Here is a 21,075-nt window from a genome sequence, read left to right on the forward strand (position 1 = left end):
ACGTTCGTCAATTTATTCCGACGTTTCGAACCCTGTCCGGGGTTCGTCTTCAGGGTAATACAGTGGTAGCCATAGAAAATGAACATAAATAGGGGATACCTGGTGCACTGGGACAGGTCTTCCCAGTAACCGTTAAATTCAAACACCGGTAGAACATACCAAAAAACACAAAAAACACACACATGAAAAACAAAACAAAAATATTAATAAAACTATAATACAAAATGTGCAATGCTACCTTAAAAACATTCACAGTTAACCATAGAAAAATAAAGAAATAAAGAAATACAGTGATGGCTGTGATAACTCAACCCGCTGCCGATGGGCCCGCACCACAATGCACTCCCTGGAACAAATGTCACGCGTAGCATGCATCGTCACAGAACAAAGAAATTGGAACAAGAATAAGAACGTATAACCCATCAATAAAATAAACATGCAAAAAGGAGTTCACATTAAAACAAGAAAACAAAATGTAGTGTGAAAAAATGCCCCCAAAGATTGGGTGTAAAAGCTGCACGCTGTGACGTTCCACAACAATACGGTAAACTACAACTCGCCGCGTGGAACAAAAGTCACGTGAAGCATGCACTGTCACAGACCCCAGAAATTGTAACCCTAAAGTGAAGCAAAACCGTCCCTCACAGTTAGTGAATTACATAAATAAAATTACATAGATAAAAAAAAATGACATAGATAAAAATGTAAATACAAAACACACCAAGAAACACATTACTGTCGTGTTAATACAAATAAAACAAATAAATCACACAATATAAACAAAATGAAAAATGCCCCCCCCCTAAGATTGGGTGTAAAAGCTGCACGATGTGACGTGCCACAACAATACTATAACTACAACTCGCCACGCGGAACAAAAGTCACGTGGAGCATGCACTGTCACAACCCCCAGAAATTGTAACCCTAAAGTGAAGCAAAACCGTCCCTCACAGTTAAAGAATTATATAAATAAAATTACATAGATAAAATGTAATAATACGAAACACACCAGGAAACACATTACCGTCGTGTTAATACAAATAAAACACACAACATAAACAAATTATGACGCATGCTTCCTCTCCAGCCTTTCCTTCGCTCCCTTATAAATTGGGTTTAGAGTGATGCATCTATTGACACTATTATCGTCACTTGACCAAGCTTCCAAGAATAATCTGGCGCTTTTTCCACTACCTCCGTATTTCACCTCCGCATTCTGCCAGTCCATTTCGTGTCCCGTTTCCTCGCAGTGTCTTAAAATGGCCGAACTCATGTCCCTCCTACCGACAGCCCTCTGGTGTTCTATCAGTCTAGTCGCTAATTTCTTGCTAGTTTCCCCGACATAATGTGTCTCACAGTCCTTGCACTCGATGTCATAAACCACCCCTACTCGGTCCGCTTGGCTCACAGTGTCCTTAATTTTGGTCAGGGCTCTATGTCGAGTGTTCCTCGGTTTGTGTGCTATTTCAACACCGTATTTTTTTAACAGTCTGGCCGCCACCTCAGAAGCCCCTTTCAAATAAGGGACCGTAACCCGCGGCGTGTCCAGTCGTCTGTCGTCCATTTTACCCCTCGGTTGTCGTGCCGTCCACCTTTTTACCACCGAATTTGGGTAACCGTTGTCCCTAAATACCTTCTTCAGATGACTCCTTTCATTCCTCTTGCTATCTTCCGTGGAACACACCTTTTCCACTCTAGACCACAGAGTCTTAATCACACTTCTTTTGTGCGTGGCCGGATGACAACTGCCATAGTCCAGAAGCCGGTCTGTATGGGTGTCCTTTCTATAAACCCCCGTTGTCAATGTGGACCCGCTTCTCGTCACCATGACATCCAGAAATGGCAATCGACCGTTCTCCTCTTTCTCCATCTCAAACTGGATGGCTTCATTCTTAGTATTCAGTCGCTCGAAGAAAGGTTCCACCTCTTCTTTCTTCATAATGACAAAAACGTCATCCACGTACCTTACCCATAATTTCAATGAAGGTGGCGCATCCTCCAAAACCTCCTCCTCGTAGCGCTGCATGGCCATTTCCGCCAAAACCACCGAAATTGGAGAGCCCATAGGCGTCCCAACCTTTTGATGAAATATTTTGTCCCTGAACTTGAAGAAGGTCGAGTCCAGACACAAATCGACTAGCCCCATCAACTCCTTTGCCGTCAGTTTTGACTGATCTAGGAATTCGGGGCTGCTCTCCACCGTTGACATAGCAGCCTGCCTTATCAAACCCTGTGGTAATGACGTGAACATGGCTTTAACATCAAACGACACCAAGCAATCATCCTCTCCCAAGTTGACTCCTCTAAGTCTCTCTACGAAGTCCGCCGAGTTGCTAAGCATCCTCTCTGAGCTTTCCACTAGGGGCCTCAGACGTTTGGCCAAATCCCTCGCCAAGTTGTAAGTAGGCGAGCCCCTGAAAGCAATAATGGGCCTTAGGGGTACCCCTTCTTTGTGCACCTTAGGAAGTCCATAAAACTTGGGGATCGTGGAGTCTCCCGGTCTCATCCTGGCCCATTCCCGTTCCGTAATTAACCTCGCCTCTTTTAATTTCTTTAATTCTCCCTCCACTTTCCTCTGCAACCTAGCAGTGGGGTCTGCTCGTACTACAGTCAAACCTCGGTTATCGAACGCTTCTGTTCTCGACCAAATCGGTTTTCGACCAAAAAGTTCGAGAATTTTACGTCTCAGAACTCGACCAAATTTCGGCTCTCGAACAAACCGAAAGAAGCCGAGCGTACCCGAACGCGGCTCACTCGCGAGCCGAGAGAACTCGAACGCTAAGGACGCTTCCTCCGTAGTGCATTTGCGATCAAAGTTCATTCCGAGCAGACGTGTTCGTTCTTATTTACGTAAATCTGACTTTTTTTCATCTTTGCATCGTGTATTAGCCCCTAATCATGGGTCCAAAGAAAGCAAGTTCAAGTGGTGAAGAAAAGAGGAAAGTAGTGCACAAAACTATTGAATTTAAAAAAGAATTAATAGCTAAATATGAATCCAGCGTTCGTGTGTCTGCGTTGGCTAAGGAGTTTGGGATGGCGAAATCGACGATAAGCACCATCCTAAAAAATAAAGACCAGGTTAAAGCAAGTGATGTGGCTAAAGGATCAAGTGTTTTTAGCAAACAAAGGCCACAGGTATTGGAGGAAGTGGAGAAACTTTTGCTGATTTTCGTAAATGAGAAACAGTTAGCAGGTGATACTTTTAGTGAAGATGCAATTTGTGCCAAAGCAAGACAATTGTATGAAATTTGATAAAAAAAAATTTAGAAAAAGTTGTTTTTTAGACTTGGAACGGATTAAAATGATTTACATTGATTATAATGGGAAAAATTGTTTCGGTTTTCGAACAGCCTTCTCGAACTGAATATGTTCGAAAACCGAGGTTTGACTGTACTTCGTAAGTGTTCCTGTCCTGAAGTAGTGTCGTGGCTTTACCTTCATAGTCGCCCTTGTCCATAACCACCGTCGATCTGGGTTCGAAACATCGGAATAAATCGACGAACGTCGAGTCCAGCGTATACTTTCTTCCATAAAAAGAAGAGATTTGTATTTTTAGGGTGTGGGTATATTGTGCATGTATAGATTAAAGAGTGTGGGGGATAGGACAGAGCCCGGGGATACTCGTTCCTAAAGTTTCTGGTGTGCAATGATTGGCCTTTATATGAATTACTGTCTTGTGTTGCTTTTGACCCAGGAAGTGTGGAGGTAGAGAGGGATGACTTCATCCATGATGTGCTAAGATAAGAGGGACAGTGAATGGGTTTTTGGGATGGGTGTATGCTTTGACTTATTCACCTCCCTTATAAGGGGTAAAAGGCATTTTGGTATATGCATATATATATATGTATGTCAACATATTTCAGTACTTTATTTTATTTCAGGAGTTAGATAAGACACAGCTGGTGAAGTTTGAAAGGATTCTTGGGTGGAGTCTTCTCAATCCTGCTGTAACCATACAACTTGGAACTCATGTACGGCCGTGGCTTCTTGAAATTCTTGGACAGTTGTGCAAAAATGTCTGTAATATTACCAAAAAGGCTGAACAATACAATGCACACCGTGCTCTGTGTGTGGCTCTCAGCAAGTTACTTACAGTCAATGCAGATGTTGCCAGGTAATATTATTTGCAAATTCTTCAATTTCTTGATATACGGACTATAGATATACTCTTGATATATATGACTCTAATTCATAAATCCAATGTATTCTCTGGTATGTGGAAGATACTTGATTGTGTCATGACCTCCATTACAACATTGTACTTTGATGTTCTGCAATTTTCAAGAAGCATTTCTGTATGATTGGAGAGTAATCTTCATGTCAAAAAGAATGCTTATCAGTTTTAACTTCTATGATCCCTTCTTTCTTTCTACACTCTTTGATCTTTCCCTTATTACCACTGTCTTCATTTGTGGAGTACAATATTATTCTTAAGGATTATAATACTGGTTACATTTATTTAGTTTTTCTTGTTTGTTTGGGTGACAAAAGTCTTCTGGCATTCTTTATCAACTAGCCTCCTTTATTTTTCCCATATGGTATGTGGTATGGATGACACTGTGATGCATGGAAGGGAGTGGGTGGGGATTAGAGGGTGGTTAGGGAGTGGTTATATGTGAATGATATTTTGATGCAGCCTGAGGGGATTTCTCCCAATCTTCAGTGAAACTACATGAGGGGATGGAGAGGGTCACTGATTATATGAAGTAGCTTTGCTGTGAATGTGCTGTGTCTTGCTGGATTGCTTCTGACCCAGGGCAATAGGTGAGATGTAGGGATGACCCATCATCCAGGAGGAGCCAAGAAAAGGAGGGACTGAGGGATGGTGAATGGGGGTGAAATGGGAGGGACTGGAATTATTCCTGTTGATTTTGGCTACCTCCCTTATAAGAGAAAAAAAGCCTTTGGTATATGTATGTTCAAGTGGTGTAGAATACAAGGAGTGATGAGTCATGAAGTTTTTTGCCAGGAATCTCTCTGAATCAGTGATTATTCCATATTCTCCAGGATCTGATTTGTAAGATTATACTGAAATTCTTGTAATTTCAACCTCTTATTTCGTGTCTTTGCCATGTATATATTGTAGGAATTGATGACTGTCATATCAGTTACGTGGTAGAAGAATTTCTGGTACCATTTTATAGACTTCTATAAACATTCCACTGCTCTCAGCTGACAGTCATGCTTATCTATTAGCCTCATGTTTACAGTGTAATCTATAACTATCCTGTTTCTTCTCAGTTTCATTTGTTTAGTAGTCCTTTTTTTTGAGTATCTTTTTATTTCACCCTTGTGCAGTGTAATGAGCATGGATACATGCCTCTTGTCATGCCAGTTGATAGCAAATATTTTCCATGACTTTTGGAGTTCAACATGCCTACACTGGGCAGGATCCACAAATTTGGGCACAGTTTTTTTCTGTTTCTCTTGACTGTGCCATGTGTGCCAGTGTTCTCAGTGTGCATCATTTAGAATGTCTACATCACTGCCAATGTAAACTTATCATATCAAGAATGATTCTGGTCTCACAGTCACAAAGAACAAAGATTTTGATGCCAAAGCGATATTTCTTACTGAGAATATATTGCTTGAAAGCAAGACGACCTTAACAAAGTACTAAGCTTTCATCAATCACTGTCTTACAACATGGGTAAAAATACTTTTTATATTTTTCTACAATCATGGTGAACACTCCTCATTTTCCACAAGCGATCATTTTCAGTAGGATTATTGTTATCTACAAAATATAGGAAATAATGCAGTAAAAGAAACCTGTCTTGTCATAAATTTACTAAATATTGGTGTGTGAAGTAGAGGGTCATTTAATAATCAATTTGTAACATGTTTCTTTATCAGTGGCATCAACAACAACAAAGCAAAGAACATGCAAATCTCCTCAGCTGTTGTGTCTCTAATGATGTACACGAGAAACTGGTGTGAACTCACTGTGATCTTTTACATATTTGTAATAATTTTTTATTTCATTTACTGACAGAAACTACATCATTAGCAAAATTTGTTTAAAAGTAATGATTTTCACTAGCATCTGCATCATGAGGCCATTCATCAGTAATTCTAGAATTTCTATTGTCAAAATAATGAATATCTGGGTCAAAATCACTACCATCTGTCCGGTCAAGAGAATGTGACTTGACCATGCTATCACCCTCACTTGCTCCTTGCTCTTCTCCCACACTTTCTCTGTCCCAATCTGCATTGTCTTCACTCAGAGAGGATAATGATTCTTCATCACTCAACTACTATAGGAACAAACTTTGAAGATGTTAGGTTTTTTATTATTCTTTTATGTCCAGCTTTAGAATGAGATGGTGTGGTAGGCTTGGGTGTGGGCTGTGCATGATGCTTTCCCCTACCTTTCCCTGCGGAAGTAATTTTTCTACTTATTTAAGACTTTTCACCACTGCCACTGAAATCATCCCCTGTTTCTTTCCTTTTCATAGGAATGTATCTTGTGTAAGTTATCTTATGTCTTACACCATGAAAAGTAGAGGGTTGTGGGCTGTGCTGAGATGAGTGAGTTGACACTTCCATGATGTCTTTAGGAGAACTATGGATGCATGGGTGATGTGGTAGGGAGCATGGACTCATTCACCCTGAGTTGCCTAACATCATTTCAAGACACATGGGAGCAAAATATAGGCCACCAAATTTAGCCTTTACATTGTATGATGTATGCTGCAGTTACACTGTTTGTCATATGATGTATGTTCCAGTTTCAGGTTAAATGTACTGCACCAGTTTTTTTTGGGATCTTCCTATATTTTATATATTGGAGAGCCCAGTTGATGGGAATTTTTGGATTGCAATGCTGTGGTTGTCAACACATGACCTGTCTGTCATACTCTTCTTTCCCACACATTGTTGGATAAGAGTTGTGCACTGGACCTCTTCATAGAACAAGCACCCTAAGACTGACCACCAAGCTCCCTACTCCATCAAACTTCTTCAGACATCAGCTGTACAAAGAATTTCCTCACATAACAAGCAAAAACCACACCAACATTACTACATTCAGGTCATAATCCAGCTAAAGCACAAACACAGAATAGGCCTGATCACAAAAACAAGATGCCACAGATGCAATCACCACATGGAAGACACTAAACTTCTTATCCACTATTTCTCCATTCTAGCCTTATTCAGCATACATACATACATATACCTAAGGCTTTTTTCCCCCTTATTCAGACAACACAATATTTCTTCCTTTAGTAACTTATGGGCCAATCCAGTGGCTGGTGCCTGTTACCTGGGATCTGTGTGTCTCTTGCAAGAGATCTGGGTGAATGGATTGATTGACTGATCAACAACAAACTACCACTAGCACTACACAGCACATCCATAAAAAAAAAACTTGAATCACAAAACAAGCTGACCTCCAAATTCCATACTTCCCCGAACTCCCCCATATATCAGCCCAACTGTGAAATTCTTCCCATGAGAAGCAAGAACAATATTGGCATGACTGCATTCAGGCCATCACCTAATATTGAAACAGTACCAACATATATTAGGCCTGACCCCAGACTCATGTTGCCCCTGGTGCAGTCACCACATGGAAGATACATCACACCAATTCCTACACTGTTATATTCTTGTCCTTCCGAGACAACAACATTAAATCTCTCCCTTGAGTGATTTGTAGGCCAGTCCTGTGGCTGCTGCCAGTTACATGGGAGCTCTGGGTCTCATACAAAAGAGACCTGGGGCAACAATTTGGTTATTATTGCTCTCTGGCTTTATGTCACTATTGGTTATGGTCATGCTTCCAAGGTAGGTGAATATGTGATTATTTCATATAAGGTGCTGGTTATCATTGATTAGATACAGTATTCTGAATTTTGCTATGTTCTTCATTACAGAATTGTTCAACGATATTTTGAGAATTCACCAGCTCCCTTTGAAAAGAGTGAAGTATGTGAACCATCTTCAAAGAAGATAAAGTTGGTCAAAGAGTCAGAAGTGCCAGTAGTAACAGATTTAGATGTAATTCAGGCTACTTACAACCTCCTTGTCTGTGTTGGGGATTTTATGGAGATGTGGAATTGGAATGATCTCCTTGAGTTTTTGAAACATTCTAGCCCAAGTGTTCGTTGGTAAGTGACCTACTTTATGTAATTAATTTTGGATATTGAGGAAATTGTTCTAGTATGGAATCTTGTGCATAATTATTTGAAATGTCGATTGAACAGGAAAGAGAGTGGAAAAGATAGGAGTGAATATAGGGACACTAAATGGATGAAAGGGTGATTTGGTTTGAAGGGATGTTCATGTCTTCTTTATAAGTTATACATCATTTGCACATTCATACACATATAGAAGCACATTCATGTACTCAATCACACATACACATTATGGACACCCAGTACTAAAAAGACTAAAGAAATTAGAAAGAATGCAAAGAGCAACAACAAAGATGAAACCAACACTCTCCAAATTGACATACAAACAAAGATTGTCCAAATTGAAACTGCCAACCCTGGAACAAAGAAGAGAAAGAGATCTACTGACTCTTTATAGAATCATGAAAGGAATGGAAATCCTAGATAGAGATGATTTATTAAAGTGAGACAAGAGAAAAACAAGAGGACATGAAAAGATATTCAAAAAGGATAGTAATAGAAGAGATCTGAAAAAGAATAACTTACCACACAGAGTGGTGGATACTTGGAATAAATTAGATGAGCCAACAGTGTGTGCAAACACTATTCAAGAATTTAAGAACAAACTTGATGGTGAAAGATACAAAGACGGGTCACTATGAGCATAGCTCCCTTCCTATATAATACAACTAGGTAAATACACATACACAAAATATATAAGATAATAGATTGCTCACTCAAAGAAGGAAAAGTACTATAAGGCTAGAAAAATGCCAGTATCATGCCAATATATAAAGGGGAGACAAGGATTGTGCTTTTGATAAATTCTCACACACACACACACACACACACAAAAAAAAATCTATTAAGAAAACTGGAAACCATAGGGATACAAGGTAAAATACTGAAATGGATGGAGGACTTCTTGCATGAAAGAAAAATGAGGGTAGTGCTCAGAGGTAAGAGTTCTACTTGGGAAGAGATAATTAGTGGAGTTCTACAAGGATCAGTATTGACTCCAATGTATGCTATTTATGTGAATGACATGGACAAGGGTGTGGAATATTACATGAGCTTCTCTGCAGATGACACAAAACTGTTTAAGAAAGTGAGTACTGAAACGGACTGTGATGCACTGCAGAGAGATCTGAACAGTTAATAAAACACCAGGGCCTGATGGTTGGCATCCAAGAATCTTAAAAGTAATGAAAAATGAGATTGTTGTTCCATTAGAAATTATTTTCATGAAATCCATCATATCCAGAGATGTCCCAAGAGAATGGAAGCTAGCTAACGTTACTCCCATATTCAAAAAAGGTACATACATACATACATATACCAAAGGCTTTTTCCCCCTTACAAGGGAGGTAGCCAAAAAACAAAGACATAAAAACCATTCTCACCCATTCCATCCCTAATACACTCCACTCCCCTCTACCCTCTACCCTCCTATCTTGGCACCTCCTGGATAACGGGTCATCCCTGCATCTTGTCCACTGCCCTGGGTCAGAAGCAGTATCTCAAGACACAGCACATCCACAGCAAGGTCGCTTCATTAAATCGGCGACCCCCCCCCCCCCCTCTCTGTCCCCTCATGCAGAAAAGGAGAAGACGGGGAGAAATCCCTTCGGGCTGTGTCAAATTTTTCTCACACAACTACCTCACCTCCCATCCCCCAACCTATTCCACCTCATACATCACAACATCATCCATATACAACCATTCTCCATTCACCCCTGTCTTCTGTCCTCTCCCATCCTTCTTCAACAGACATTCCCCTCTTCCCCAAAGCCCCTTTCACCCCATCCATCCATCTCTTTTCCCCTTTCACCATCTATCCTCTACTCTCAGCTTACCTTCCACCAAAAAATTATCTGATATTCCCCTACCTTCTTCCCTTAGAACATGTATATCCTTAACACTTCCTACTCCTGGTTATCACTATATAGTCCATGAAAGCCTATCTACCACCCTTCCACTCACCACCCACTCCCATGTGTACTTATGCTTGACTTTCTTCCTAAATATTGTATTTGCTATCATCAGCTCTCTAGACACATCATCACCTCTCCTCCACAATTTTTTTTCCTGTAACTCCACACTTCCCAACCACCCTAGCATTGAGATCTCCCAATACCACTACATTGACATTTCTCCCTAAACCGTATATGCACTCCTTTAAATCAATCCAAAAAGCCTCCTTTTTCTCTACACTCTCACTACCAGACCCATATGTACTTCCAAAAAAGAAGTGGTATAGGACAGTATTAAGAGTAGGGGGACAGTTTAATGGAGGGACAGTCACAGTATCATCATTTCCCTATGAATAGAGATTTCCTCTATCACAGACAAATTGATGTTTGGCTCTGGTCTGTAGGGGTGCCTCAAATAGACCCTAAAGTATATGCATGCTACTGAGCATTTTTTAACCCTTTCATTGTGAGGGGGTTAAAACTCTTTGGTATGTTTGTACGTATATAGATCACAATTTCTTGTCATGTTATGGAGATGTAGTAGAAATAATAGAAGGCAAGATAAGAAAAAATAGTTTGCTTCTAAGTTTCACTTTTTACAAAGTACTGAATAGATATGTATTTTTAGCATATAATTAATGGATATATAATTAAATTTCAGGTTAACTTGCAATTGTATAGCCTTACTGTCAAAAATGAGTGAAGAAGAAAGAGAAAAATTGATTAGAAAACACTTATCAAAAGAAGAGAGCTTTCAAGACTATTTTTTGAAGCATGGACCAGGTCAGCCACCACCTTTACCTTCTGTCCTGGAAGATGGAACTGTCACTCACAACACAAGAATGGGCAAGCAATCATGTATGATTGGGGGAATTGCACTCCCACTCTATGAATCTAATAAGAAGGTCAGAATGTTGGCAGATTTTAGTTTAATTGTTACTGTAATGTTAAATCCAGGAGAATCCATTTGATAAGTGATTTTTATTAACATTATTGTTCTTTTTACTCTAACTCCTTATGACTTGTCTAAAGCTTTTGTTTTTTATAGAATTGAAATTGCTTTATTTGTGTAATCCTACTGTGTGTATTTACCTAGTTGCATTATACAGGAGGGGAGCTATGCCTATCTTATCTTGGCATCAGGTTTGTTCTTAAATTCTTGAATAGTATTTGCACACACTGTTGCCTCATCCAATTTATTCCAGATATCCACCACTCTGTGTGGGAAGATATTCTTTTTCAGATCTCTTCTATAACTATCCTTTTTGAGTTTCTTTTCATGTCCTCTTGTTTTTCTCTTATCTCACTTTAATAAATCATCTCTATCTAGGACTTCCATTCCTTTCATAATTCTATAAATAGTCAGTAGATCTCCTCTTTCTCTTCTTTGTTCCAGAGTTGGTAGTTCCAATTTGGACAATCTTTGTTCGTATGTCAGATTGGAGAGTGTTGGTATCATCTTTGTCATTGCTCTTTGTATTCTTTCCAGTTTTGCTATATTCTTTTTAGTACTGGGTGTCCATGGTGTTGCAGTGTACTCCAATCTTGGTCTTATCAGTGTAACTAATATTTTCTTTACCATTTCCTCATCCAAATAGTCAAAAGCCACTTTCATCAACCTTAGTACGTTGAAGGTTTCTCCAACTATTTTATTGATATATTTGTCTGGTGACATGTCTTTGCTGATAATTACTCCTAGGTCCCTTTCTGAGCTCACTTTTTTGACTTCACCAATTTTATACTTCCTCGATATTCTATTTTTACTTTTTCCAAATTCCATTATACTACATTTCTTGATGTTAAAATTCTCTTCCCACTTTTGATTCCATTTCCAGATTTTATCCTGGTCTTTTTGTAGTCATTCACAATCTTCCTCTGTACTTTCTTTATTATTTTTGCATCATCTGCGAAGAAGTTCATATAGTATTCCACACCTTCATCCATATCATGTGTGTGTGTATGTTATCCTGTTGTAGTTTATGAGATTGTAGCTGTGCTCATGGGATCCTGTAGCTTTGCCTTCATTCATCAGACTTTACCTTAAATTAATTTTTGGTGTTCGTGTGGATGGATTATATTTTCATCCAACTTGTTCCAAAAATCTACACTTCAATATGGAAAGTTATAATTTCTAACATCTTTCAAACAAGTTTGCTTTTTCACATTTTTACTAAGATTTCTTGTTGATCCTTCATCCCAGACTTCTTTCCAAAGCTGGAACCACCAGTTGTATACTTCCCCTATGACTCTGAACTCTGTTATGTAAAAACAACACTTGGTGATGTAAACAAAGATTTTCTGAAATTATACTTCTTTTTTTTATCCAGAGCAATACTGAGGAAAAACTCATTATTTTCCCACCCAAACTTTTTCCCAAAGTTGAAAACACCAGTTTTGTGCTTCAAGGATGACCTTGAACTCTGTTGCTCCACCCTGTATACCTAATTTGTAGATATTATTCATTAGAAGCATTTAGAAATGCTATGGTTCATAAGAACATAAGAATAAAGGAGACTGCAAGAGACCATAAGGCCTACACTAGGCAGCTCCGTATCCATCACCACCTGTCATCCCCATCCATAAAGTTGTCTAATCGTTTTTTAAAACAACTGATAGTTTCAGCGCTTACTACATGGTTACTAAGTCTATTCCATTCATCGACCACCCTATTAGTAAACCAATTCCTGCCTATTTCCTTCTTAAATCTAAATTTGTCCAGTTTATACCCATTACTGCAAGTCCTGCTCTGTTGTTTTATTATGATGACCTTGTTTGCATCACCCTTGTTAAAGCCTTTGATCCACTTGAACACTTCTATTAGATCACCCCGCACTCTGCGTCTTTCCAGAGAGTGTAAGTTTAGGTGCCTAAGCCTCTCTTCGTAAGGCAAATTTCCGAGTCCATGTCTCATTTTGGTCATTCTTCTCTGTACTGATTCTAGTGAATTGATGTCCATTCTGTAGGACGGAGACCAAAACTGTACTGCATAGTCAAGGATGGGTTTAACTATCGCTAGATAGAGTTTAATAATTACCTCTGCACTTCTATTCATTACCGTCCTAGCAATGAAACCTAATGCCGTGTTAGCTTTATTTCTGGCACTAATGCACTGTTTCCTGGTTTTAAGGTCCAGACTCACCAGAACTCCCAAGTCCCTCTTGCACTCAGATTTTTATAAAAACGTGTTATCTAAGTTGTATCTTTTTTCAGGGTTGTGTAGCCCTATGTTTCACACGCTACAATTTATTAAGATCATCCTGCAGAATCTCTGTGTCGTCTCCTGACCTAATTAGGTGTCCTATTTTAGTGTCGTCCGCAAACTTACTAACATCACTATTTATCCCATCGTCTAAGTCGTTTATGTACATAATGAACAACAAGGGACCCAAAATCGAGCCCTGGGGGACCCCGCTAGTAACATTGCCCCACCTAGATTTTATTCCATTTATGGTGACCCGCTGTTTTCTGTTACTGTTTTCTGTTCGCAGCATTTGTCATCACATCAACTCTGACTTCTTCCATTGCATATATATTTTTTCCCTTGTTTTTTTTCCTAATTGTATTGTACAGGAAAGGAGCGATGTTTGTGGGGTCTTGTCTCTACTCACCAATTATCATACCTAGTTTATTCATGTATATTCAATCCTTGATATTCCTTACTCTCCTGATGATCTTCGTATCCTCAGTGAAAAGTTAGCATAACTGGTCATGGTATCTATCATGTAATTAACAGACACTATGTCCTTCATTACTGTCCTCATTAATCTGTTCTCTTTGCATCAGGCAAACACAACCAGCATAATATGAAAACAAAACAAAGACACCAGTTACTGTATTTAGTAAGGAGATCCTTTCTGAAAAAGAGGAAGATGAATTAATTGAGTGCAAAATAAAAAATTTGTGAGAAAGAGCCACATCATCTATACCTGTAAAGATAGCATATGAACATATTTTGATTTCTTTGTTTGAACTTGAACATTAATGTAACATATACAGTGCACTAGAATTTTAATTTTTCATATTTTTACTTTTTATTTGTCACATTTTTACATTTAGATACTTGGGTGCAAATGTGGCAGGAAAAGGTGGAGTGGAGGTGGAGGTAGAATGTAGATTGAGAGAAGCAAGTAAATGCCTAGGTGGATTGAAGAGTGTAATGAGGAATAGACATTTGGGAATGGATGCTAAGAGGAGACTGTATGAAGGAGTGATTGTGCCAATAGCAATGTATGGGGTAGAAACATGGAACATAAGAGAAGAAGAGAGAAGGAGTTTGAATGTGTTTGAGATGAGGTGTATGATAAGCATGATGGGGGTTACTAGGCTAGATAGAGCGAGAAATGAGGAGGTGAGGAGGAGAACAGGGGTGGAAAGGGAGTTGGGAGATAGGGTTGATGAAAGAGTATTGGGATGGTTTGGACACATGGAAAGAATGAGTGAAGAAAGACCAGTAAAAGAGGTATGGAAAGCAGATGTGGAGGGAGTGAACATGAGGGGACGTCCTAGGATGAGGTGGATGGATGGGGTGAAGAGGGCTTTGGGGAAGAGGGGAATGTCTGTTGAGGAAGTACGGAAGAGGACAGAAGACGGGTGAATGGAGAATGGTTGTATATTGATGAGGGTTGTGATGCATGAGGTGGAATGGGTGGGTGGATGGGGGGTGAGGTAGTATGTGTGAGCAAAATTTGATCCAGCCCGAGGGGATTTCTCCCCGTCCTCTCCTTTATATGGGGGGACGGAGAGGGGGGGTCGCGGATTTAATGAAGCGGCCTTGCTGTGGATGTCCTGTGTCTTGCGACACTGCTTCTGACCCAGGGCAGTGGACAAGGTGCAGGGATGACCTGTCATCCAGGAGGTGCTAAGATAAGAGGGAGGGTGGAGGGGAGTGGAGTGTATTCAGGGATGGAATAGGTGGGAATGATTTTATGCCTTTTTCTTTTTGGCTACCTCCCTTGTAAGGTGGAAAAAGCCTTGGTATATGTATGTATTTTTACATTTCAGTTCAATCACAATTACAGTTACAATGTAATTGCAATTACAGTAGACTTACAATTCAGCTTATTTAATTTAAGCAAGAGGGTAATGTCTGTTGACCAAGGGAGAAGGTAGGAGATAGAGTTGAATGGAGAATGGCTGTGTATAGATGATACTGTGATCCAAAGAAGGGAGGGGATGGAGGATTGGGGTGTTAGGGAGTGGTTATGCATGAATGATATTTTAACACAGTCCGAAGGGATTTCTCCCCGTCTTATCTTTCTCTGCATGAGGGGAGGGGAGAGGGAAGTTTCCAATTAAGTGATGTAGTGGTACTGTGGATGTGCTGTCTTGCTTTAGAATGAAGTGCTGTATGATACAGCCATCTTTTTTTAAGTTGTATGATTACTGAGGTATCACTCTATATGTATATGATTTTGTAGTTTTAGTGATTAATAATGTGATTTTTTTTGCAGGCAGCAGGCTGCTTAGTAGAGCTTCAATCTACAGAAAACAATTTGAGGGCAACAGCTTTGGCTATTGCTCGTGGGCGTCCAGTTTTATTAGAAGGTGTTGTGGGGAGTGGCAAAACTTCTGTTATTGAGCACTTAGCACACCTTACTGGAAGAATTGGGGCCCCATATCTAACAAAGGTAAGAGAACTTAATTGCTTACATTGAGGTTTAAAGAAAATTCATGGACAAAGATTAGCTTTCACAACAAGAAAAATAGTTATCTTTGGAGGCAAAGATCAGGAGAATGCAAGTAAGCAAGTAGAATTTCCTCCTCCTCCTCCTCCTCCTCCTCCTCCTCCTCCTCCTCCTCCTCCTCCTCCTCCTCCTCCTCCTCCTCCTCCTCCTCCTCCTCCTCCTCCTCCTCCTCCTCCTCCTCCTCCTCCTCCTCCTGAGAACCATACTATTTATGCATAATCAAGTGTAGGATTAGTTCAGGTGTGAAAAGAAATTTACTCTAAAGAAGAAAAAGTAAGTGTAAAAGACATTTGCATGTTAGCAAATAGGAAATGGGTAATGATTGTATAGCTCTGCTAATGATGAGGACCTCATTCCACTGTGTTTATAAGAAGGGATGAGGGCTCTTAAAGAAAACTTCACCAACCACTGACAAAATCCTTCACGGTTGATAATCTTTCTCTGGAACACATGGTACGTATAATGTTTTGGCATAATGTCAAGAGACAAGTTTTGAGTGACTTTTCTCCTTGTAAATGACAACACTATATGGACAGTAGGTATGTCATGAAAGTCTTGTATAAAACTAATGTGGTGAGGACCTCTATATAGGTTCATGTTTGATAATCTTTTAAATGATTAATCGTCTCCCTGGTCTACTGTCACAAAACATACCTCTTCATGTTTGTTTTGCAGGTCCAGCTTGGAGATCAGACTGATAGCAAGACTCTCCTAGGAACATACCGTTGCACAACTACACCTGGAGAATTTATTTGGCAGCCAGGCTCTCTCACAAAGGTATATAAGTATTTATTATCATGAATTATTATGTGAATGTTATTTGTAGAACTATTGCAATCTTTGAAAATCTTAAATCAATATGGTACAAGGGAACTGGGAGCCATGATAGGGAGAAAAATGGATGATGGGGCAAAGAAATTAAGAAAGAACAGTAACACCTACATAAGGTGGTTTAGTGGGACAAATATCAGATGATCATATCTATATTGCTGGCCTCCAAAACCTATCAACTTTTTTCCCTACAATAGCACTTAAATCTGGCCCTATTCTCTGGACTGGAATCAAGCAGTGTTGCAAGACAGCACATCCACAGCATGGCCGCTTCATTCAATCGGTGATAGACATCTGGGAATGGATGCTAAGAGGAGGTTATATGAAGAAGTGATTGTGCCAACAGCACTGTACAGGGCAGAAACATGGAAAATAAGAGAGAAGGAGTTTGAAGGTGTTTGAGATGAAATGCCCGAGAAATTTGATAGGGGTTACTAGGCTAGATAGAGTGAGAAATGAGGAGGTGAGGAGGAGAACAGGGGTGGAAAGAGAGTTGGGAGATAGGGTTGATGAAAGAGTATTAGGATGGTTTGGACACATGGAAAGAATGAGTGAAGAAAGATTAGTAAAAGAAGTATGGAAGGCAGAGGTGGAAGGAGTGAATATGAGGGGGTGTCCTAGGATGAGATGAATGGATGGGGTGAAAGAGGCATTACAAAAGAGAGGAATGTCTGTAGAGGAAGGATGGGAGAGGACAGAAGATAGGGGTGAATGGAGAATGGTTGTGCATGGATGATGCTGTGATGCATGAGGGGGAGTGGGTGGGAGATGGGGGGTGAGGAAGTATGTATGAGAAAAAATTTGATGCTGCCCAAAGGGATTTCTCCCCATCTTCTCCTTTTCTGCATGAGGGGACGGAGAGGGGGGGTTGCTGATTTTATGAAGCGACCTTGCTGTGGATGTGCTGTGTCTTGCAACACTGCTTCTGACCCAGGGCAGTGGACAGGATGCAGGGATGATCCATCATCCAGGAGGTGCCAAGATATAAGGGAGGGAGGAGGTTGGAGGGGAGTGGAATATATAGGAAATGGAATGGGTGGGAGTGGTTTCTAATCTTTTTCTTTTTGGCTACCCCCTGTGTAAGGGGGAAAAAGCCTTTGGTATATGTATGTATGTATTCCCTCACCTCCCCATCCCCCACCCACTCCCTTCCATGCATCACAGCATCAACCATACACAATCATTCTCCATTCACCCCTATCTTCTGTCTTCTCCCGTCCTTCCTGAACAGAGATTCCCCTCTTTCCCAATGTCCCTCTTACCCTATCCATTCATCTCATCCTTGATTGCCCCCTCATGTTCACTTCTTCCACCTCTGTCTTCCACACCTCTTTTTACCAATCTTTCTTCACTCATTCTTTCCATGTGTCCAAACCATCCCAATACCCTTTCATCAACCCTATCTCCCAACTTCCTTTCCACCCCTGTTCTCCTCCTCACCTCCTCGTTTCTCACTCTATCCAGCCTAGTAACCCTTATCATACATCTAAGACACCTCATCTCAAATGCATTCAAACCCCTCCTCTCTTTCCTCTCTTATGTTCCATGTCTCTGCCTCATGCAGTGCTGTTGGCACAATCACTTCTTCATACAATCTCCTTTTAGCATCCATTCCCAAATGTCTATTTCTCATTACACTTTTTGATCTCCTAAGGCATTTACTTGTTTCTCTCAATCTACATCCTACCTCCACCTCTGCTGCTCCTTTTACTGCCACATTTGCACCCAAGTATCTAAAACTATCCACTTCCTCCTGTCTCTCTCCCTTGATACTTGCTTCCAGTTTGCTCTCACTTTCTCCTCATGTATATCTCATCACCTTACTTTACCCATATTTATTTTCAACTTCCTTTTGCACACCTTCCCAAAGTCTGTCACTAACTTCCTCAATCCCTCCTGATCCTGCCACAAGTGCAGTGTCATCAGGAAACAACTAGGTTATCTCCCATTTTTTTTTATTTTCTTTAACCATCTCCAATCTCTGACCCATTGATTTTGCATTTACCTCGCGCACCACCCCATCCATGTATAAATTGAACAGCCAAGGTGACATAACACATCCCTGATAAAGTCCCACCTTTACATCAAACCACTCACTCTCTTCATTTCTAATTCTTACACAGGCTCTACTACTTTTGTAAAAACTGATGACTGCTCATAATAGCTTTCCTCCTATCCCATATATCTGTAATACCTCCCACAGCGCCTTCCTGTCTACCCTGTCATAAACATTTTCCAAATCCATAAATAATGGAATGATAATGGAAGATAAGGTACTAAGAGGAAGATGGGCAAATTATTTTAAGGACTTGCCAAATGTGAAGGAGGATATGGAGGGAAAGGTAGTTTCAGTGGGAAGCACGAAGAAATTGACTATGATGAGTTAGGAAAATGGAGGTGAAAAAAAAAAAGATGAAGTGAAGGCAGTTGAATGGATGTTATTTAGAATGTCTGATAAAAAGAGGTACAATGATGGTGGACTGGCTGGTGAGGTTATTTAATGTTTGTTTAAGAGAGGGTAGAGTGCTGGAGGATTGGAGGAGTGCCTGTATAGTTCCACTTTACAAGGGAAAAGGGAACAAATGTGAGTGTAGTAGTTTCAGAGGGATCAGCTTGTTAAGTGTAGTTGGGAAGGATTATGGGAGGGTCTTGATTTAAAGGATTAGGAGAAGAACAGAGGGAGTAATTGGAAACAGAATGGGTTTAGGACAGGTAGGGATTGCATAGATCAGATTTTTGTGGTAACACAGATATGTGAGAAAGCTATAGGAAAAGGTAAGGATGCTATTTTGGGCTTTCATGGATCTGGAAAAGGCTTATGACAGAGTAGACAGGAAGGCAATGGTATTACAGATATATGGAATAGGAGGAAAGCTTTTAGGAGCAGTCAAAAGTTTTTACAAGAGTAGTAGAGCTTGTGTTAGGATTAGAAATGGAGAGAGTGAGTGGTTTGAGGTAAAGGTGGGACTTCATCAGGGATATGTTATGTCACCCTGGCTGTTCAATTTATACATGGATGGGGTGGTGTGAGAGGTGAATGCAAGGGTAGTGGGTCAGGGATTGGAGATGGTTAAAGAAAATGGAGAAAATTGGTAGATAAGCAAGTTGTTGTTTGCTGACGACACTGCACTTGTAGTAGGATCAGAGGAGGGATTTAGGAAGTTAGTAAGAGAGTTTGGGAAGGTGTGCAAAAGAAGGAAGTTGAAGATAAATGTGGATAAAAATAAGGTGATGAGATGTACAAGGGGAGAGATGAGATGGATGGATGGGGTAAAAGGAGATTGGGAAAGAGGGGAATGTCTGTTGAGAAAGGATGCGTGAGGACAGAAGATAGGGGTGAATGGAGAATGGTTGTGTATGGGTGATGCTGTGATCCATGAGGGGGACTGGGTGGGGGGTGAGGGGGTATGTGTGAAAAATAAATTGATGCAACCCGAAGGAATTTCTCTCTGTCTTCTCTTTTTCTGCATGAGGGGACGGAGAGTGGGGGTCGCCGATTTAATGAAGCAGTCATGCTGTGTATGTGCCGTGTCTTGTGGCACTGCTTCTGACCCAGGGCAGTGGGCAAAATGCATTGATGACCTGTCATCCAGGAGGAGCTAAGGTAAAAGCGAGGGAAGAGAGTGGAGGGGAGTGGAGTATGTTGGGGATGGAATGGGTGGGAGTGGTTTTTATGCCTTGTTTTTTGGCTACCTCCCTTGTAAGGGGGAAAAAGCCTTTGGTGGATGTATGTATAAAGGCCCAAAAAAGATTCTTATCTTTTCCTAAAACTTTCTCACATTCCTGTCTTACCACAAAAATCTAATCCATGCACTCCCTAATTGTCCTAAACCCACTCTGTTCTTCACCAATTACCTCCTCTGTTCCTCTCCTAATCCTTATAAAGACCCTCCCATAAGCCTTCCCAACTACACTTAAACTGATCCCTCTGAAACTGTTACACTCACACTTGTCCCCCTTTCCCTAGTAAAGTAGAATGATACAGGCACACTTTCAGTCCTCTGACACTATTCTTTCTTAAACAAATATTAGATGACCTCAGCAGCCAGTCCATCATCACTGTACCTCTCATTTTTAGACATTTCACATGACACCCATCCAACTCAGGTGCCTTACCTGCTCTCATCATCTTAACAACTGCCTTTACCTCTTCTTTCCTTATTTCTCCTCAATTTTCCTCATTCATCACTGTCATTTTCTTAGCGCTTCCCACTGCAACTACCTTTCCCTCCTTATCCTCATTCACATTTAGCAACTCCCCATAATACTCTGCCCATCTTCCTCTTAGTGCTGTCTCTTCCATTATTATCTCTCCATCTGGACCTTTTGCCTTTTCTTCCCTACACAATTCGCCTCCATTTCTCGTAATTTCTTTCCAAAACATCTTTTTATTACTTTCGAAATTTTCTGTCATAACCTTACCCCATTTCACACCTGCTCTCCTCTTGCCTACTATATCTTGTG

At 40.4% G+C, this 21,075-nt stretch overlaps 1 protein-coding gene across 2 annotated transcripts in view; it reads left to right on the forward strand.

Moving 5' to 3' along the window:
* The window catches only part of LOC143018983 (midasin), a 485,776-nt gene that overhangs the window by 14,245 nt on the left and 450,456 nt on the right, over positions 1-21,075 (forward strand). For both annotated transcript variants that reach the window (XM_076174672.1, XM_076174673.1), the window contains exons 2-6: positions 3,882-4,114; positions 7,884-8,117; positions 10,758-11,001; positions 15,547-15,723; positions 16,456-16,557. In XM_076174672.1, coding sequence (XP_076030787.1) covers positions 3,882-4,114; positions 7,884-8,117; positions 10,758-11,001; positions 15,547-15,723; positions 16,456-16,557 — 990 coding nt within the window. The remainder of the gene's footprint in view (positions 1-3,881; positions 4,115-7,883; positions 8,118-10,757; positions 11,002-15,546; positions 15,724-16,455; positions 16,558-21,075) is intronic.

This window comes from Oratosquilla oratoria, chromosome 36 (genome assembly GCF_046742065.1).
Source record: "Oratosquilla oratoria isolate Oo_2021 chromosome 36, ASM4674206v1, whole genome shotgun sequence".
Taxonomy (NCBI): domain Eukaryota; kingdom Metazoa; phylum Arthropoda; class Malacostraca; order Stomatopoda; family Squillidae; genus Oratosquilla; species Oratosquilla oratoria.